Here is a 16,595-nt window from a genome sequence, read left to right as displayed (position 1 = left end):
GCCTTCGACCTACAGGACGCATATTTTCATATATTGATCCATCCCTCACATCAGAAATTCCTGCGATTCACAATAGCCCAGGATCACTTTCAGTAGAAAGTTCTACCCTTCGGCCCTTCCACTGCACTGCGAGTATTTTCCAAAGTACTCGCCGTAGTAGCGGCCTATGTACGCAGACGGAATAATGATATTCCCGTACTTGGATGACTGCCTGCTGAAAGCATCAGTACTGCAGACAGCCATATGTTCCACCCATGTACAATACACCTCTTTATCTCCTTAGGATTTCAAATAAACTTACAAAAGTCCACCCTAACACCTGTCCAACGCCTGGAATTCATTGGAGCGGACCTCAACTCCCTCAAAGCAACTGCCTCTCTTCCAACAAAACACTTTCTGACTCTAACCGCCTTAAACTTAACAGCGCGGAACAACCCGCAGGTGTCTACCAGAACTTGCCTGCAACTCCTAGGCTACATGGCCGCCACGACCTTCGTCGTCCAACATGCAAGGCTACACATGTGGTGCCTTCAAGCCTGGTTATGGACAAATTATGCTCCTCACAAGCACAGCAAAAACAAACTCCTCTCTATGACGAATGCAGTCAAGGACTCCTATGGTGGACCAATCTGGCCAGTGTCTGCAGGGGCGTGCAGGTTCTGCAGAATCTGCCAGCGCTCACCATCACCACGGATGCATCCCTCCTGGGCTGTGGGGGGGGGCACATCTCCAGGCACATTCTATACAGTCCTACTGGTCTCCAGCGGAGTCCCAGCTTCATATCAACCTGCTGTAACTCCCAAGTGGTTCAAAATGCCTGTTCTCATTTCCTACCATTAATCCAAAACAAAACGGTACAGATCCTCACCGACAATGTAGCCACCATGTTCTACATAAACAGACAAGGAGGAGCACAGTCACACTCCCTATGTACGGAAGCCATGCGTCTGTGGCATGGTGCATCAAACACAATGTCCATGTTATAGCTTCGTACCTACCTGGTTTCCAGAACAACACATCAGATACCCTGAGCAGGAAGTTTTATTAAGACCACGAATGGGAGCTGAACAGATGGGTCATCCAAGATATTTTCTAGATGTGGGGATTCCCAAAGATAGACCTCTTCACAACTGCACACAATTCCAAATGCCCCCAGTTCTCTTCCAGAGCAGGACTTGGTCAACACTCTCTGGGCAATGCCTTCCTCATCAAGTGGAATGCCCCTCTCCTGTTCGCCTTTCCCTCCCACCCCTCTCCTAGCCCGTGTACTCACAAGATAAAGCAAGATGGATCCAGAGTGATCCTATTAGCCCCCACGCACGCTCCTGCTTCTGCCTCGACTTCTGTCACAGGATGTAGGGCGCATCCGCCATCCGGATCCCCAAAAACTTCATCTCAAAGCCTGATTACTACATGGCCCTTGGGATCTGAAATGACACGTTGCACAGAAGTTCAGAAGATATTATTAAACAGCCGTAGGGAAACTAACCAACACACCTACGGACATAAGTGGAAACTATTCAAATCATGGTGCCAAGGCAAACAAGACGGCACCTGTGTCATCCTCCTTACCTCTTATTTTAGGCTATCTACTGGAACTTAAACGGGACTTCCCATGAGTTCCATCCATGTAAACCTTCTGGCCATCATGACATTTCATCATAAAGTCGACGGATTCTCTATTTTCACACATCCCATCACTAATCTCTTCTTGAATGATCTCTCCAACTCCTATCTGGAAGTGAGAAAACCCACCCCTCCATGGGATCTCAACCTAGTCCTCCATGCCCTCACCAAGCCCCCTTTCGAGCCCATAGCTACAAGCTCCTTACTACACCTCTCTATGAAGGTTGCGTTTCTAGTGGTCATTACATCGGCCAGGTAATCAGGAGAACTAGCTGCTCTCATGAGGGATCCACCCTGTATGATCTTTTTTAAAGATGAAGTATCTTCAGACCCCATCCTAAGCTTTTGCCTAAGGTGGATTCATCGTTTCACCTTAACCAGCCTATATACTTACCTACATTTTTTCCGAAACCACATACAGACAGTAGACAATCCAGACTACACTCCTTGGATGTCCGAAGGGCTCTTGCCTTTTATGTCGATAGAACAAAATCCTTTCGCAAGTCTCCAAAATTATTCGTTTCTGTCACCGAACGCTCTAAAGAGCACGCCATTTCCTAACAACGCCTATTCAAATGGATATCAGACTCTATCAAACTCTTATCTCCAGTATAAATGACAACCCCCTACTGGGATCCGTACGCATTCTACTAGGAGTCTTTCAACCTCCATAGCTTTTCTCAACAACATCCCTATTGCGGAAATCTGTAGGACTGCAACCTGGATCTCACCGCACACTTTTACACAACACTATGCGTTGCAACAACACACATCTTCTGATGCCCTGTTTGGTGTCACAGTGTTTTCATCTGCTACGACTTCAACTCCGAAGCCCCCTCCTTCCACCAGAGGGCACTGCTCTGAAGTCACCTAAAGTAAAGCACCCACAGGGACACCACTAGAAGAAGAAGAAGAAGAAGAAGAAGTTACTCACCTTGTGCAGTAACAGGTTCTTTGAGATGTGTATCCCTGTGGGTGCTCCACTACCCTCCCTTCTCCCCTCTGCTTTGGAGTTCTATGAAATACAGACTCTGCAGTAGAGAAGGAATGGGGGGGGGGAAGGAAGAGGGTTGGTCGCACAGCACCAGTTAACTGCTTGAAGCAATGTGAGACAGGAACTGTACATGTGCGGCCCAACCAGGGCACTGCTATTCTAAATCTCTGGCTACGAGCGCAGGGGCGCAACGATACCTAAAGTGGAGCACCCACAGGGACACACATCTCGAAGAACCTCTGTTACTGCACAAGGTGAGTAACTTCCTCGCTTTTGTCATATAACTTAGAATAAGTGAGTATTTTTTAAAATATAACATGTAAAAATTGTGCATTTGTTAGGTGAACAAATCCTGTTTCTTTGCAGGTTTAAAGAACACGTACAAAATAATTTGCCTCGAGACCTTCTAACTCCTGAGCAGTTTATTCAGCTACGCCGGGAATTGGCGTCTGTCAGTGGCCATAGTGGGGATGATGCACCACCAGGAGATGACCTTCCTTCTGGAATTGAGGACATAACTGACCCTGCAAAGGTAAATGTGCAGGCGAGGTTGCGGAACACCTTTGCATGTTTGTTCAATCTGCTGCTGCTGAGAGGAGAGTTTTCTTTTATTTGCAGGGACTGTACTATGTTTTTGGCTGAGCTGATCCCATAGTGTAGAGTGTCAACTCCTACATGTGAGCCAAAGAGCAGCAGTTAGTGTGTGATTGGCTGTATAGACAAGAAGAGATCTCCCTTACACTACATAGGTTTGAAAGAAATGTAATTAACATTTTAATCTTAAAAGTGATCTACAAAATTTTAGCAGAATGTTGACTCTTTCAAATAAATGGGGTAAGTGTTACGGCGTGTTTTGTGAGTTTTTATTTATTTAGTACTGCCCTGTGCAGATCTGTGCTCCTTGAAGGGCATGCAAAAGCATGAAACCAGCTAGAAAGAAGTGCCCATTTGGGGTTGTACCAAACTAAAGATGGAATCCTATTTGGATATGACGCATCTCAGATTTATATCACTTCAGAAATTAAGAGGCCGACCATTGGATCCAAGACCTCCTCAGGTCCATTACACTAAGAGCTAAGACAATGTGCACTTTTATCCCACTTGTTCAGGACAGCACCTGAAGTAGCGGTGTACCTTTCATATTTTAATTTATGCAGATCACGTCAATAATACAGTGCAGTTGTAAACTTGATATTTTACAGACCAGTATTAATCACTTGCTTTTATCATGTATCTTTAGCTAATCACTGAAATAGAAAACATGAGACACAGAATCCAAGAGATTCATCAAGAAATGTTCAATCACAATGAACATGAAGTCAGCAAGAGGTGGACCTTTGAAGAAGGAGTAAGTTTTCTTGTGTTAGCCTTTTTTGTATGAAAGGCAGCGTGGTCTAAAGGCATGAACATGGGACTGGGAACCAGAAACTCCTGGTGTTTCTAGTTCTGACTAAACTACTGTAAAGCTTTGGGCAAATAAATGGTTTTACTCTCTTTTCTATCTTCAAAAAGAGTACTTTTAAAAAATATACCAACATTAATAACTAATTCTCACAGCAGCTCTGTGAGGTAGGTACTAAGTTTTATTTTGAGAGAGGCAACGTGGGGAAAATACATTTTACTAAGTGTAAACTTTACATATAGTGTCTTTCATACCATGTATAAGAAAGGAGGGTACTACTTCATAAATGTGGCATATTACAGAATTAAAACTAGTCAATAGAAAGAAAAGCTTCTTATAATATCTTAAAAATTAAGTTGTCACCAAGATAGAAACTGTAAAGAGTACAACTAGGTGCAAAAATCTGATACTGCTGTGTTAGAATTTCACAAGTAAAATTCCAGTTGAGAATGGCAAAAACTAACTATTCATCCAATAACACCACGTTGTGCTGCACATGCTTTATAACAAACAGTATTAAACTAAGCAAGCATATGAAATTGTATATATTCAGTGAAGCCGAGTTACTTTTGCAACTTCAACTTCTGAATTCTCCATAAATTTACCATGTAAACATAATAGGACATTATTCTTGCCTTCAATTTTCTTTGTTTTTAAAGAGGAAAAACTTGCTTATGTCTAGTGTTTGCATTTAAGTGGTCTCAAATTTGGCTGTGACATTCATGTTTCATTGAAGGGAATGGGAAACATGGGGAGTTCCTGGTCTTGCTGCTGTTTGTCTGGCAGTAATTTTCTGTTGGTTTTAAACTAGCAGTTGTATTATTTCACATGGACATTGTGACATGGGCAGGGATGGTGTCCCTAGCCTCTATTTGCCAGAAGCTGGGAGTGGGCGACGGGATGGATCACTCGATGATTACCTGTTCTGTACATTCCCCCTGGGGCACCTGCATTGGCCACTGTCAGAAGACAGCATACTGGGCTAGATGGACCTTTGGTCTAAACCAGTCTGGCCGCTCTTATGTTGTTATAGTCTTATGGGGAAAAAATTATTTTAAATGCAAGTTTATCATGAACAAAACAGTGGAGATGGTACTCCAGAGCAAGTAAGTGTAGGTCAGGCAGTGTGTAAAACTGCATTAAAGCTCTTACTTGCATTGCATGGATTCTAGTCCATGTTTTCGAGTTCTCTGTTCTGTGTTTGAGCAGTGCAAGATCTGTACAACCTTACAGTGGTCTGTAGTAGCCATAAAGGCTCAAAAAACAGAGGGGAGGCCTGACCATGGGTCCCCCCTTTCCTTGCCATGCCAGCAGCTTAGAGGGTGTATGGTATACAGGGCTCGCTATATACCAGTGCAGGATCACCCTTGCACCAGAGTGAATGCTTCCTTTTGGGACCATAATATGCTGGCAATACCATGCAAAGTGGCCATGCCTGATCTGAGGATCCTGATCAACATTTTTACATAAGAATGGCCATACAGGGTCAGATCAATGGTCCATTCTAGCCCAGTATCCTGTCTAGAGACAGGGGCTAATGCCAGGTCTTTGGAGGGAATGAACAGATCAGCAATCGTCAAGTGATCCATTCCTTGTCGTCCACTTCCAGCTTTTGGCATTCAAAGGCTAGGGACAGCCAGCGCGTGGGGTTAATTCCCTGATCATGTTGGCTAATACGTATTGATGGACCTATCCTCCATGAATGTATCTAGTTCTTTTTTGAACCCCGCTATAGTTTTGGCCTTCACAACATACCCTGGCAATGAGTCCCACAGGTTGACTGTGTTGTGTGAAGAAGTACTTCCTTTTGTTTGTTTTAAACCTGCTGCATATTAATTTCATTGGGTGTTCCCTGGTTCTTGTGTTATGTGAAGGTGTAAATAACATTCCTTATTTATTTTCTTCACACCAGTCTTGATTTTTATAGACCTCTATCATATCCCCCCTTAGTCTCTTACAGGTTCTCAGTGCTGCTATGTTTGGTTTGCAGACAAGGCAGAGGATTGAGTAATTACTAACAGCATTACTGTTGTGGGTAATTTATTTTAAAAAAGATTATTTTGGGAAAGCTGTTTTTACAAGACCTAGATTTTGGCCCAAACTTGAATTGGCAATTATAGTATCCCTTTAAAATTAGTCATACCCTGAAGTCCATTCAGACCTGGATATTTGAATAGCCTACATAAGATTATTATTCTGAAAAGTCAAAGGGTGTGGTATAAATTCCAATATAAAGTAACATCCAAACAGTTTATCTTGCTCTGTATTTTTGTCTAAGTTGTTGAATTTGACTCCAGTGTTACTCATCTGTTGCAGATAAAACGACCTTACTTCCATGTAAAACCTTTGGAGAAAGCCCAGTTGAAAAACTGGAAAGAATACTTAGAGTTTGAGATAGAAAATGGGACTCATGAGCGAGTTGTGGTCCTCTTTGAAAGATGTGTTATTTCATGTGCCCTCTATGAGGACTTCTGGATTAAGGTAAGGGAAGTGATTTACTAATGAATTCTTACTGATTGCAAACATTGATCTAGTGACTAACCTTTTGTAATCTTGTTGAATGTTGTTCATATATAACTATATCTGTTGCATTAGGAGATGGTCTGCTTGCAACCAGATTTGACTGCTGCATATGCCAACTTCGTTGCCTCTCTACGTCCTTCCTTACAGAAACTAGTCTAGTGGTTCAATAAAGGTGCTGAATGGGTTTAAACAAAAGAATTTTATCGTTCTGTCATGTATTTAAAGACCAAAAATAAGCTTTAAATTATTCAATCTATACTCTGTTTTCAAATGTAGTATGCCAAGTATATGGAGAATCACAGTATTGAAGGAGTGAGACATGTCTACAGCAGGGCCTGTACGATACACCTTCCTAAGAAACCAATGGTTCATATGCTATGGGCTGCCTTTGAAGAACAGCAGGGTAAGAGCCAAGTTAGTGAGGCTTTTCTAGTTAAATTAGCCTTTGGATTGTTGCTGGCAGTGATTTTTTTTTTATTTTTTTTTTTTCAAGAGTTGATGGATGCATGGTGTCTGCATTAAATACTTACCCAACATTTTTAGGGAACATCAATGAAGCAAGAAGAATTTTGAAAACATTTGAAGAGTGTGTTCTGGGACTTGCAATGGTTCGCTTGCGAAGAGTTAGCTTAGAACGCCGACATGGAAACATGGAAGAAGCTGAACACCTGCTTCAGGAAGCTGTTAAGAATGCTAAATCAAGCGGTGAATCATCATTTTATGCCATCAAACTAGCTCGACATCTTTTCAAAGTTCAGAAGAACCTTCCAAAAGCAAGAAAAGTGCTGTTGGAAGCTATTGAGAAAGACAAAGTATGTGTTTCCTAAAAGCTTTATAAATAGTCCTGTGATATTTAATTTCCTCCTCCTTTTAGTCAGTGCATTAAAACATGGCAACAATGATGACAGGTTTTCAGACTGTATGTAAAGCATTTTATTGCACATGGAGACACCAGTCCCTCTAAGCTGATGTTGCCAGATTTGCAGGTTATGAATCTTGCCTTTTTCACCCTTCAGATAGTATCCATGATTCCCCTAGTGTTCTGAGACATCGTTGTTTTTCTCTGTCCTGCTCCCTTTCATAAATCACAAACAATGCAGGGATGCTGATATTGCATGGAAGTAATTTATTAAATACCATTGGTCGTGTTAGTGCGGGGATCACTTTATTTGGGCGCCAGAACTGCTTGGTCTTCGAGCCCTCATGCTAATCACAAGGATACACATACCCTCAGATGTACTGTAGACCATGTGCGTCTATTTATAAAATGACACAGGTCAAAGAGCACCTATGTTTACGCTTTCGGACAGGAAACCTTTGTACTGACTACACTATAACATCTATTTACAATGTAGGACACTGGTGCGCATAGCTGTTGAACTTATTAGAAAGAAATGCTGGAGATGTACTTGGGCAAACACTATTTTACAACAATCGCTGTAACTTTTTTTGCACAGGAGAACACTAAATTGTATCTCAACTTACTTGAAATGGAGTATAGTGGGGATCTTAAGCAAAATGAAGAAAACATCCTCACATGTTTTGACAAAGCTGTCAATGGTGCAATGTCTATAAAAATGAGGATTACATTTTCTCAACGAAAAGTGGAATTTCTGGAAGATTTTGGTTCTGACGTCAACAAGTAAGATTTAACCTACGCTATGGCTGTAATTGGGTCACCAAATGAGGTGCTGTTTATAACTTTGGGCGAAGAGTTTCATTTAGACATGCTCCTTAAACTATTATTTTAGCACTGCAATTATGACACTGTTAGAGTTGAAGACAGACAAATTCATACCAAGTTCCTATTTTCAAATATTATCAACTTTCTGGAAAAGCTGCCATTTTGTCTCATGCTTGTTCTCAGCTCAAAAGAGTGTTGTCTTTTTGTTCGAAAGCTGTGTCTTGGCTTTATAGTGGGGGATATTCTTGAAAGAGGACACGAAGAAAAGTGTTTGCTTTTTTTTTTGTACTCTAACTTCACCCACAACCACACATCTTAAATTTTCAAACTTGCCCTAACTTGGCTTATCCTTGAGGACTAGTATCATTAATGTGTTCAGAAATCACAGGCTTTCTAATTGTGTGCTCTGCATTGAGCCTTCTCTGGGCATCGGACATTTACACAAATGCAACTTTTAATTAAATATTTTTTATTCTCTTCATTCTCAATATTACCATTAAGTGTAATTTTCCTGTTTTTTGGCTTGGATTTTCCAAGCCATAAATTAGCTTTTCTGCATTGCACGTTGCTAATAATAGCCTATGGTAAAATTCTGCCTTCTGATATGCACTGACTTTCATGGGAACTATGCATGTAACTTCCAGGAAGGAAATTGGCTAAGAGAAAGCAAGCTTTTAGGTTCTGATATGGTGCTGCAGGACAAAATATCTGAGATGTGCAGAACGAAAAGAACGGGGATGGAACTCCAGACCTACTTGTGTCAAAGGAGATGGCTGATGGAAGAAGCAGTTTTGGTCTGTCACCTTTTGAACTGCAGTAGTAAGAGGAATCTGAACCAGCAGCTGCGCCTATATTAAATGAAATATCTAGGAAACATACAAATTGTTATTGCATCTATTGAAAGATGGGCTGCTTTATACACTGTTACTTGGTAGCTATATGGCTCTTCATGCAGCACTGAATTCCTCTATTTTTCATACTACTTGTGAAAGGTCTTTAGATATTTATATGAATTATAGCAACACATGTAAAACACCATGTACATTTATGGTGCAGTATAAATGCTTAATATGAACACAACTGTAAGTAATGGTAGGTTGGTATTTTTGTGGGGGGAAAATGTCTTCACATGCCACTGAAAATGTTGTTCTTCACTGTATTAACACACACTTTTGAATATATGCTGTGCATTATGAAAATCATTCAAACTAGCAAGCTTTTTGGTCTTCCTCACATCATAGTGGATAGCTTTAATCTTTTGGTCTTAATTCAATTAAAAAAAATTAGTTTACCTTTGCCTAGTTTCATAGTAATACAGAATTTTTACAGTCTGAAATAGACATACTTAATAATTGTCACTAAACAACATCCTTTGACAATGGATGGAAGATGTACAGGTTGGTAGCCTAATTATTTACAGGCTGTACTGACTGTTTTGAAAATGTAACATGCATGCTAAACAAAGTTTGTGGGATGTTTGATTTTTTTTTTTTTCCACCCAGGCTTTTGGATGCCTATGATGAACATCAAACACTTCTAAAAGAGCAAGATTCTTTAAAAAGGAAAGCAGAAAATGGGTATGAACTGTATTCACCTCATGCTCCTAAGTCAATTAATAGTTCATGCAATAGTGGTATTGCTTTGAATTCCAGAGTAGCAAAGACAGGATCCTGGGGTATTGTAGAAGTCAGTGTATAGACTTCTACAACTGGAACAAAACATTTTGAAATGTTTCTAAAACATTTAGAGAACGTCACTGACTACCCCATACTCGTCATTAAGTACTTTGGGTTTTTCAAGTTCAGTTGTTTTTAAAGCCCTTAAAACTATTTTGGGCTTTGTACTGTCTTCCCAGGAGGCCTAAAAGAAAAGGGAGTGGTGCTAAATATCAAATAGAGTGTAGTGTATCTAGTTATAGCTCTAACTTGACTGTAATGTTTTTTGCCTTAATTTACAGCATTTGCATCCCAAAAGTACTTAAACTCCAATGCTTCTGCTGAAAGCTGCTAGAATTCCTGGAGATGTGGCTTTTTTTTTTTTTTTTAAACCTCCCCATAGAATCATAGAAATGTAGGGCTGGAAGGGACCTCAAGAAGTATCAAGTCCAGCCTCCTGCACTGAGGCAGGACCAAGTAAACCTAAGCCATCCCTTACAGGTGTTTGTCCGACCTGCTCTTAAAATCCTCCAATGATGGCTATTCCACAACCTCCTTTGGAAGCCTAGCCCAGAGCTTAACTACTCTTATAGTTAAAAAGTTTTTCCTGCCACCCAACCTAAATCTCTCTTGCTGCAGATTAAACCCATTACTACTTGTCCTGCCCTCAGTGGACATGGAGAACAATTGATCACTGTCGTCTTCGTAACATTCCTTAACATATTTGAAGATTGGTGTGAGAGGGTTGATAACAATCTTCTTTTCTCAGTTTTTTTAACCTGTCGTCTTAAGTCAGGTTTTCTAAACCTTTTATCGTTTTTGTTGCTCTCCTCTGGACACTCTGTAATTTGTCCAGATCTTTCCTAAAGTGTGGCCCCAGAATTGGACACAGTACCTCACCCGTGCCTAGTAGAGCAGGACAGTTCTTGTCTTACATATGACATTCCTGTTAATACATCCCAGAATATTAGCCTTTTTTGCAACTGCGCACATTGTTGATTCATATTCTATTTGTGATCCACTATAACCCCAGGTTCTTTTCAGCAGTACTAGCACCTAAGCCAGTTATTCACCATTTTGTAGTTGTGCATTTGATTTTTTTCCTTCCTAAGTGAAGTATTTTGCATTTGTCTATATTGAATTTCATCTTGTTTCAGATCAATTCTCCAGTTTGTCAAGGTCATTTTTAATTCTAATCCTATCCTCCAAAGTGCTTGCAACCTATTGTCGGTTGGTGTCATCTGCAAATTTTAAGTCAATAATGGGGTCTCACAGGGGTCCGATGCTATTCAATATTTTCATTAGATACACCAGATAGCGAACCATTGATAATTACTCTTTGAGTACTGTCTTTCAACCAGTTGTGCACCCACCTTACAATAATTTCATCTAGACTACATCTCCCTAGTTTGTTTGAGAATGATGTGTGGGACTGTCTCAGAAGGCTTATTTAAAATCAAGATATACCATGTCTAATGCTCCCTTCCCCACCCCCATCCACTACACCAGCAACCCTGTCAAAGAAGGTAATTAGGTTGGTTTGGCATTGTTTGTTCTTGACAAGTCCATGCTAACTATTCCTTATAACCCTATCATCCTCTAGGTACTTACAAATTGATTGTGTAATAATTTTGTTCCAGTATCTTTCCAGGTATCAAAGGTAGGCTGACTAGTCTGTAATTCCTTGGGTTCTTTTTGTTCCTCTTTGTACGTTTGCCCTTCTCCAGTTGTCTGGGACCTCACCTCTCCTCCAGAAGTTCTCAAAGATAATTGCTAACCGTTCCGAGAGTGTTTCAGTTAGTTCCTTAAATACCCTAGGATGAATTTCATCAGGCCCTGCCCATTTGAATACACCCACTTCATCAATATATTCTTTAACTTGTACTTTCCCTACTTTGGCATGCATTCCTTCCCCCTTTTTGTTAATTTTGTGTTGAATATCTGGTCACCATTAACCTTTTTAGTGAAGACTGAAGCAAAAATGATTTAGTTGGGGATTGGTCCTGCTTTGAGCAGGGGCTTGGACTAGATGACCTCCTGAGGTCCCTTCCAACCCTGATATTCTATGATTCTATGAGAAAGGGGGGAGGGATAGCTCAGTGGTTTGAGCATTGGCCTGCTAAACCCAGGGTTGTGAGTTCGATCCTTGAGGGGGCCACTTAGGGATCTAGGGCAAAATCAGTACTTGGTTCTGCTAGTGAAGGCAGGGGGCTGGACTCAACGTTTCGGGGTCCGTTCCAGTTCTATGAGATATCTCCATCTATGTCTATATATATAAAAAATAGGCACCTCAAAATAAAACACCCCAGCCTTCGTGATGTCCTCAATTATTAGCTTTCCTTCCCCACTAAGGAGAGGACTTATACTTTTCTTCATCTTTCCCTTACTCCTAAATGTATGTAAATAATTTCTTCTTATTGCCTTTTGTGTTCCTTGCTAAGTGCAACTCATTTTGTGCCTAGCCTTTCTGATTTTGTCCCCACATGCTTGTGCTATTCTTTTGTTCTCCTGCTTAGCAATTGCCCATGCCTCCCCTTTTGTAGGGTTTCTTTTTGATGTTCATGTCCTTAAAAAGCACCTGATGGAGCCATATTGGTCTCTTACAAGTCTTCTATCTTTCCTTCACGTGGGGATAGTTTGCTGTTGTGCCTTTAATATTGTCACTTGTAGAAACTGTCAGCTCTTCTAAATTCCCTTTTCCCTTAGATTTTCTTTGCGTGGGAGCTTACCTACACGTTCTCGGGAGTTTGTGAAAGTTTGCTTTTTCTGAAGTACGTTGTCCTTATTGTGTTGCTCTCCCTCCTTCCTTTTTTTCCACAATAATGAAATCGATCATTTCATGATCACTTTCACCCAACTTGCCTTCCACCTTCAGGTCTGCCATCAATTCTTCCCTGTGAGTCAGAATCAGATCTAAAATGTCTGCCCCCCGGTTACTTCCTCCACTTTCTGAAGCAAAAAGTTGTCTCCAATACATTCCAAAAACTTACTGGAAATTTTGTTTTGCCATATTACTTTTCCAACGGATATCTGGGTAGGCAAAGTCCCCAGTTACTACTAGGTCGTTTGTTCTAGAAAGGTCTCATCCACCTCCTCTTCCTGATTTGGTGGTCTGTAGGAGACCCCACCTTGATGTCACCCCTATTTTTTTATCCTTTTTATCTTCTCCCAGAGATTTTCAACTGGTCTGCCTCTGCTGTGCTTCTGGACCACAGAACATGTGTATATATTCTTGATGTATAATGCAACATTTGTATCCTGCCTGTCCTTGAACAAGCTATATCCCTCTATACCGGTATTCCAGTCGTGGGACTTATCCCACCAGGTCTCTGTGATGCCGATTAAGTCATAATTTAGCTTATGGATTAATGCTTCCAGTTCTTCTGGCTTATTCCCAATATTCCTTGTATTTGTGTGTAGATATCTAAGATGTTGAACAGCTTCCCCCACTGGTTTGCCTCTTGTGGGTCCTGTGATCTTATTGTAAATTTCCATGTCACCCCTTCCCAACATCTAGCTCTCTGTTAGGGTTGCCTTTTTTATGCTTACCTGCTGGGGTTTTATCACCTGCCCTCTTTGAACCTAGTTTAAAGCCCTCCTCCCTAGGCTGGGAAGTCAATGTGCAAAGATGCTTTTCCTCTTGGTCAGGTGGGTCCCATCTCTTCCCAGAACAGCATCTCATGGTCAAGGAAGCCAAAGCCCTCCCGTTGACAAAAGAATGTCCATACTGGGTCAGACCAAAGGTCTATCTAGCCCAGTATCCTGTCTTCCGACAGTGGCCAATACCAAGTGCCCCAGAGGGAATGAACAGAATAGGTAATCAAGTGATCCATTCCCTGTTGCCCATTCCCAGCTCCTGGCAGACAGAGGCTAGGGACACTTCAGAGCATGTTTTTGCATCCCTGCCCAATAGCCATTGATGAACCTATCCTCCATGAACTTATCTAGTTCTTTTTGAACCCTGTTTTAGTCTTGGCCTTCACAATGTCCCCTGGCAAGGAGTTCCACAGGTTGACTGTGCGTTGTGTGACTTCAGCGAAAGCAGCATGTGCCTGATCTCTCAAAATTGGATTCCATCTTTGGGTTCCCACCTCAGAAACCCGGGCTTGAAAACGTCACCTTGATTCTTATAAAGTATACAAATACGCATTCGTGTAGGAAGTAAAGCTTTTCTAGTGTTTTAGAGTGTTTGTTTTAAAGTTTGTTAAACAAAATACGTTTGTTTAACTTTGCAGCTCGGAGGAACCAGATGAGAAGAAAGCACATGCAGATGATGCGACGTTGGCATCTACCCAAATGATGGATGGAGACATGCAAGCTAATCAGGTTGCATATAATTATAATGCATGGTATCAGGTGGGTATGAGGTGATCACTTTCTGTGTCTGTACGTTCTTAATGTATGTTTTACCTCCAAGGACCTTATTTATCTGCAGCTAGATACTTAATGTCTCAGATAAAACTGTAGTTCTGCCTCCTTTCCTTTTGCATCCGCACTGCCCCTTTACGTGAATTTGTTCCTCTGTAGTGGGCCAAGAGTGGCAAAGACTGGCTCTTCTGCGACTTGACTCTTTTTGTACGGGCCTGCTTGCATAAAAAAGACGCCAAAAATACACAAACACTTGAGGGAAATCAGCCTCTCTTCATGCTGGAACCTTCTGCCTTGCAGTTGGAGGACTACACATTTCTGCAGAAAGGCCATCTCAGGGTTGCCATGTTAGTGAATTTTTCTTAAAATGCCTCAACCTGAGGTCTGACTTGCTTTTTTTACAGTTATTCATCTGAGAGAAACACATTCCGTCATTGAGTGTGTCTGTGTGGATGCCAGTCTCGGTGTATGTGTGCCTCCTGTGCTGTCTCATGCTCCTGTAGGGGCAGGGCAGCTGCGACCCTCCCTTAATTTCCTCTCTCCGCCCATGGTAGCAAGACAGAACCTAGCAAATGTCCAATCTGTTAGGCTTTAGCTCCCACTAAACTCTTCAGAACTTTCCAAAATACGCTCTACTTGCTGTAGAAACAAAAGATAAACTACGACCCACATAGACTGATTCCTGACAGTTCGACATGCTCCCATATGGCATGGTTCAACCGCCTACCTAATGGTGGACTCTTAAATCTTCAGGCTTCAAGCCTTGCTCTTTCTGCAACGGGCTAATTCTGCTAATGGGTGGGCACAGCATATGCCTCTTCTGCTTGGGAGTGAATCATGCACTAGATCTATGTTTGGCGTATTCCGATCATTTTCTTTGAGGAGTTGCAGGACACTGAACTGAAGCTCCATTCACTGGAGCAGTCGATGAAGGGCCTCTCTGGATCCAGGAGTCAGGTATTGGATCCCAATAGGTACCGGATAAAACATCTACAAGCAACCCCTCCAGTAGACATAGGATGCCCAGTTTGGTGGCAAAGCAAATGCAGACATCAATAGTAGCAAAGTCTGGCGTCGAGAGTCCACTCCAAACATCAGGACAGAGACTCTAGGGCTTGGGGTCTTCCAGGGGAAAGACTGCATAAAGCCTTGAGGGGAGGCAGGGAGATCAGTGAGCCCCACACTAGAGCTAGAGATGGCTCCTTGTTAACCATCACGGCATCGCACACTTTGCAACCATCAGCATTGACCCCAGCAACAGTCACTGACAGCACTGATGCATATATTTTTGGAGGATTCTGGTCCCATGTTGAAAAGGACCCTGGTTCCAAGACAACCACTGTCCTGGACCCTGATACAAAGAACGTCATATGCCTTGGCACCACTGCTAGAAGAAATCTATTCCTCCCCACTATCACAGGGACATGTCTTCTCACCTCCCTCAAAGAGGGAATCTTCTTCCTTGAGGCTGACTTGTGAGACCATGGATAGACCAGGTGGCTCTCCCTAAAGGGCCTGCAGCCACATGGGGATTAGTATTGGACTGCCATCATCAGGCAAGCCAGCCATAGCCATATGGAATGCTACCATTGACTTCCTGGGTTTACTGGGGTCCTCCTTTGCATAATTTCAGGAGCAGAGCCCCATCCCATTCTAGGAAGAGGTTAATATTGCACTCCTCAATGGCGTGGCTTGCTAGACCACAGACAGTGGGCCAGGAACAAAGCCAGGAATTTCTGAACCTAGGATCAGAGGAGCAACACAATCTTACCTTGCCTTGTAAGGATGTTCCAGCTTAGTCACGAGACGAAGCAATGACCCCAGCACTGGCTGACGTTAGGACATTCCGCAGTCTGTTTAAGAGACTAGCAGAGACTCCTGAAATAGATGTCAGTTAACCAAGAGAAATCTCGTAAATTTGATATGCTGATGACACCAAGCCCATCCAGGATTTCCATTCAATAATTGAAGGGTGGTTTGACATCATGCCTTAGTGAGGTCAAACCTCTCTTCACCTGGCCAGGCTCGGTGTCAGCATACAGAGTTTGTATGACTGACATCTGTTTCAAGAGTGTCCGTCTGCTGTTCACTGCGTCAACCTGCCACTATCCTGGCCACAGCAAAAGGAGTGGAGAAGTGATACCAAGTTGTGCACAAGGCTATGAATATTTTTATGCCCACCCCATCCTGGGCTTGTTGGCAGTCTCAGTGGTTTGAGAAAAGTCTAACGAGCACCCTGAGCGATAAAGACCCAAAGAAACTGTTGGGTTGAGAGGAAAGCCTACTCTTCTGCCTTCCTCCAGGTTTGAGTGGCAAACTACGAAGCCCTTGTGGCCAAATATA

General features: G+C 42.1%; 1 protein-coding gene and 1 non-coding gene across 6 annotated transcripts in view; both read left to right on the top strand.

The window, feature by feature from the left end:
- Positions 1-16,595, top strand: part of PRPF39 (pre-mRNA processing factor 39) — a 34,984-nt gene that overhangs the window by 14,388 nt on the left and 4,001 nt on the right. For all 5 annotated transcript variants that reach the window (XM_024215019.2, XM_024215022.1, XM_024215020.1 and 2 more), the window contains 8 exons: positions 2,987-3,152; positions 3,861-3,968; positions 6,339-6,503; positions 6,822-6,948; positions 7,089-7,357; positions 8,003-8,187; positions 9,732-9,806; positions 14,120-14,240. In XM_024215019.2, coding sequence (XP_024070787.1) covers positions 2,987-3,152; positions 3,861-3,968; positions 6,339-6,503; positions 6,822-6,948; positions 7,089-7,357; positions 8,003-8,187; positions 9,732-9,806; positions 14,120-14,240 — 1,216 coding nt within the window. The remainder of the gene's footprint in view (positions 1-2,986; positions 3,153-3,860; positions 3,969-6,338; positions 6,504-6,821; positions 6,949-7,088; positions 7,358-8,002; positions 8,188-9,731; positions 9,807-14,119; positions 14,241-16,595) is intronic.
- On the top strand, positions 7,436-7,522 carry LOC112117140. Its single transcript, XR_002908949.1, has one exon. It is a non-coding gene; the product is annotated as a small nucleolar RNA SNORD127 (small nucleolar RNA).

The sequence above is a fragment of the Terrapene carolina genome, unplaced genomic scaffold, assembly GCF_002925995.2.
Source record: "Terrapene carolina triunguis isolate 2854851 unplaced genomic scaffold, T_m_triunguis-2.0 Scaffold189, whole genome shotgun sequence".
Lineage (NCBI taxonomy): Eukaryota > Metazoa > Chordata > Testudines > Emydidae > Terrapene > Terrapene triunguis.
Note: the sequence above shows the minus strand (reverse complement) of the source record. Positions and strands in the feature narration are given on the sequence as shown.